Source organism: Corylus avellana, chromosome ca1, assembly GCF_901000735.1.
Source record: "Corylus avellana chromosome ca1, CavTom2PMs-1.0".
NCBI classification, from domain to species: Eukaryota; Viridiplantae; Streptophyta; class Magnoliopsida; order Fagales; family Betulaceae; genus Corylus; species Corylus avellana.
Genome location: NC_081541.1, coordinates 12,322,124 through 12,326,987, shown reverse-complemented (window position 1 = coordinate 12,326,987; position 4,864 = coordinate 12,322,124). Strand labels below are relative to the sequence as shown.

General features: G+C 34.7%; 1 protein-coding gene across 1 annotated transcript; it reads right to left on the bottom strand.

Moving 5' to 3' along the window:
* Nucleotides 1–760: 760 nt before the first annotated feature.
* Nucleotides 761–1,862, bottom strand: LOC132182952 (uncharacterized). The gene is made up of 3 exons (XM_059596363.1): nt 1,821–1,862; nt 1,288–1,722; nt 761–1,195 (listed from the first exon to the last, which is right to left on the bottom strand). The coding sequence occupies exons 1-3, from the start codon at nt 1,860–1,862 to the stop codon at nt 761–763; spliced, it is 912 nt and encodes a 303-aa protein (XP_059452346.1).
* Nucleotides 1,863–4,864: the final 3,002 nt, after the last annotated feature.

The following is a 4,864-nucleotide window of genomic DNA, read 5'->3' as shown; positions in this document are numbered from 1 at the left end:
TGTTGCGAAGCCTAGTTTTGATAATATTCATGGCTGAAAATGCTCGTTCTATAGTTGCGGTAGAAACGGGAAGAGTCAGCAGAAGCACAACAACTCGAAAAACAAGTTGGTAAATAGTTGATTTTCCGGTTCTAACCAACCATTGACACAATTCGGAAATATTTAACAATCCTTGGAAACTTGAATCTTGAACTATATTATGTTCATAATGGTAAAGTTCTATTTTCAACTGTTCTTTTACAAGATCGGTAAAGTCTTACAGATAAAACTTATTTACCAACTGACAAATATCATCCATTCTAAAAGACTCATGCGCAGCTCAAAGATCAAGTGCCGAGCCGAGAATAAGCAACTTCACTGCATGCTCACTAAACCGGCGATTTAATTCTTGCAATTGAGAATCTATTGCAGCACAAAAAATATCCACACGATAATGATGCTCAATTGTAAAGTCAGCTTGTTGATTGCGAGCTCGACCTCTTCTCTCAATATAACCGACATTCATATCTGGAACATCTATGTTGCGTTTATTGCAAAACAACTTCACTTTGGTAAGTAAAGCTTCCTATTTATCATCTCTATATTGTTGGATACACCTTTTAGTGGATGAAACAAGATGCATGGAACTTAAAATGTCTTGAGATTTGGATTGCAATGCTTGACATAGATGATCAGTGATCTGCATAGTTTCTTTCGTGAGATGTAAGATGAATACAAATTCAAATGAAGTCATTACCTGATGAACTGAATCAGCTTCTGCTCATTGGGAAGAAGAAGTTCCCACATCAATGATTTTAACAATAACTTCACAAGCTGGACTATAAATTTTGATCAAGTCAGAAACTGATCTCAAGTGAGAACTCCAGCGCATATCTCCAGGTCGTTGTAGCGTACTAATTTGATTAAGTCCCATTCCACTCTCAATCTCATCAATTGCAATCATGTAAGCATTTTTAGCAGCTTGGGCAACCCGCAATTCTTCATGCCAATTGCATGAGGCACAAACTAAATTGACAACAACATTCAATTTGGTTAAAAATTGATGAACAAAAATGACTTCTTTTGACGCCGCCATTAATGCCAATTGCAAACAATGTGCGAAACAATGAATGTAGTAGGCATATGGACAATCATTTGAAACCAAAGCTTGCAACCCATTCCGCCCCCCTCGCATATTACTTGCACCACCATATCCCTGCCCTCGAATATTTTGAATGTCTAGTTGATGTTTAGAACAATACAGAATATATACTTTTTTTTTAAGGTTAATGCCACAGTATAAGAGACATGAACAAGTCCAAAAAAGCGTTCTCTAACAAAGCCATTCTTATCAACAAATCTTAAAACTATAGCCATTTGCTCCTTCATTGACTTATCACGAGCTTCATCAACAATTATGCAAAACTTTGCATCACCAATTTCATTACGAATTACTTCCTTTACTTTGGTTGAAAAAACATCTAAAATTTGTTTTTGTACCGTTGGTGATGTGTAAGTGGCATTTTTGGGAGCTTTAGCAATTACTTCAGCAAGTTGTTCATTATATGAAATCGTCAAACCCAATATCTCAACAAAATTTTCACGATTTGTAGAACTCACACTTTCATCCCGATCTCTAAAAGTAACACCTTGAAATGCAAGCACTCGAACAACATCAATTGAGGCTTTCAACTGCAGTCGATTGTTTGCAATTTGTTCAGAAGTGAGCTTTTCAAACACATTCTGTATATGTTGAGATTGGTTCTTTAAATCTTCATATCACTTCTCAACAACTCTGTGAAATGAAGTTGGATCTTTTCCTATATGATTGAGAAAAGCACAATCTTTTCCATTTCTAACTTTCTCCCAATTCCTGAATCCATCTATAGTGAATACACATTGTGCAAAATGCCCACATGGCTTATTAAAGAGAAAACAAGGTAGACAAAATGTTGCATCTTTCTCACGTGAATATTCAAGCCATGAAGGAAATAGATTGTACCACGAAGGTTGAAAACCACGAAGATGACTTTCTTTTCCAGAGGTCAGTACGGACCAGCATTAATGTAAGCTCTTCGAATTTCATCTTGGTGATTAACATAATATTCTCATATCTGACAACGCAATCTAGGATCAAACTCCAATGAACTAATATTAAATTCATTGCCATCAACTCTCCGAAGTCTTTTAGAAGAATTTTCAGAAATTAGGATATCAGAAGCTGGCAATGATGTATCACCAATGTTGACATTTAAAGTTTGTGCATTTGAAGTTTGTGCATTTTTTCGTTTGAAAAAGTCAAGTATTGTATTTAACTTTTCCATCATCTACAAACAAAATCGGGAGAAAGCACAAATGAATCATTGGATGGGGAAGTAAATCATTCGAGGAATAATTAACCTCATCAAACAAATATACGCATGTGTTACATTATTACATTTACATACAAACATAAAGAAAAAAAAAACACAGAAAAAGTCGTCCCCGAAGAAAGATTCAAACAAAGCAAGTTGATTATCATATGGGTTAAGAAGTGTAATGTACCCAGTGGGCCAGTGCTACCCACTACCAATGAGAATTGGATGATAATAACAATAACAAGTTGTGTGTGGTAGTAGCTGCGATTGCGATGATGATAACAATAATAACTTGTGCATGTGTCAAAGAGTTGTTTAGATGTTTGAGCCCCGGCAGCATTCTTTTAAATTTCTCCGCTCAATAAAACAAAACAATTCACAAATCTTCACAATTTCTTGCTTTTAAATTATAATCCCATGATAATATAATGAGATTTAAAAGAAAATTGTAAGAATTTTACCTCCCGCAGCAGTGCTCTCTATCTCAAATTCTCAATCTCAGTATCTCACTCTCTCACTGGCGATCTCTCTCTCTGACTCTCTCAAATTTTCGCTATGTGTGATGCCTACATGCCATGAAGGAAAGGGGTTAAGGGGACTAGGGGACGAAACTGAGGAAGAGACGGAGAGAAGGGGGTATCGGGACTCTAATTTATGAAGACCTAAAATAGTTTTTGGGGACGGCCTATTTTTTTTAGAGGGGTGAGGGACCAATTTTTTTTGGGGGGGGGGGGGGGGGGGGGACCGTATAAAATTTTTTTTCTTCAGCCACTTTTTTTTTTCACGGAATGGGGTGGGGACCAGCCCGACCCACCCTCCATCTCATTTACATAGATATCTCTTTTTTCATATTTTTATGGGTGCTTATATATTTATTTTGTGTTTATTTCTTTATTCTTTTTTCCTTACAGACATGGACAATAGTGATTATAGCACTCAAGATGATACAAGTGATAATGATTGTGGTGAAGAGGAAAATGAAAATGATGTTTTTATTCTAGCAGTTGCAGCAGTTGAATTTGTTGAGAACTATTATATGTCATATATTGCAAAGGAACCTTGTAGCACCTCTTCTCAAACAGGTTATAAGTGGGTTATGGAGATTCTACAAGGTAATCCTGATAGGTGCAAACAAAATTTTAGAATGGAAATAAACATATTCATTTACTTGTGTAAAGAGTTGAAGGAAAAATATCATTTAAGAGGTATTAGGAAATTAACTGTTGAAGAGTTGGTGGCTATGTTTGTTATTACTTTAGGCCATGGGTTTGGGAATAGAATAGTGCAAGAAAGGTTTCAACATTTAGGAGAAATAATTAGTAGACATTTTACTAGTGTTTTAATGGCCGTTTCTAGAATGGCGATTAGCATTATTAATCCTATTGATAGGGAGTTTAGGGATGTTCCAAGCAAAATTCGTGATGATGAGCGGTATTGGCCATACTTCAAAAATTGTATTGGAGCCATTGATGGAACCCATGTGCCAGTTAAAATTTTTCCATCAAAACAAATACCATATATTGGTTGAAAATAGACTCCTACTCAGAATGTTATGGTTGTTTGTGATTTTCGTATGTGTTTCACCTTTGTTTGGGCTGGATGGGAAGGTACTGCACATGATACACGTATTTTTTTGGAAGCTATTCGAAAGGAAGAATTACGATTTCTACACCCACCTAGAGGTTTGTATTTAATTAAAATAACAATTATGGATTATACATGAAAAAAATATATTTTTCAATATTTTTTATGACCGTTATTCGTATATTGTTTGTAGGAAAATATTATTTGGTAGACGCAGGATAACCTCACATGAAGGGATACATGGGGCCATACAAAGGGGAGCGGTATCATCTACCAGACTTTCGTCGCGGAAACCACCCGAGGGGTATGCATGAAATTTTTAATTACATTCATCACTTAGATGCACTATTGAAAGAACATTTGGAGTTTGGAAAAATAAATGGAAGTTATTGCATTGCATGTCGAATTTTCCTTATGATAAACAAGTGAAAATCGTGGTGGCGTCTATGGCTCTTCATAACTTCATTAGGAAGCATGCAATAAAGGATGCTGAGTTCCAACCATATAATGATGATAAGGATTTACTACCTACAGACATTATAGGCGATGACGAAGCACAAGATGAGTCAAACATACAACAATCACAGACGTCCAATGAAAATTTTATGAACATTGAGCGTGGTCATATTGCTAATCTACTTATGACCCGTTAATTTTTTTTTTTTTTTAATGTTGTTTTGTTATAAACTATTTAAAATGTTGTAAGGATCTTCTTGAATGTTGTTCTTTTTTATGTGTTAAATACTTTGAAGTGTTAAATACTTTAAATAATTTAAAAAAAAAAAAAAAAAAAAAAAAGAAAGAAAAATGATTGACATCACTTTTCATTACATATAAGTACAAAAGAAAGAAAATGTTGACGTTTTGTTATATAAACCATTACAAAATAATTTTTACTTATGAAAGCTAACATTAAACATTTTTATATAAAAAAGGTTATAAAA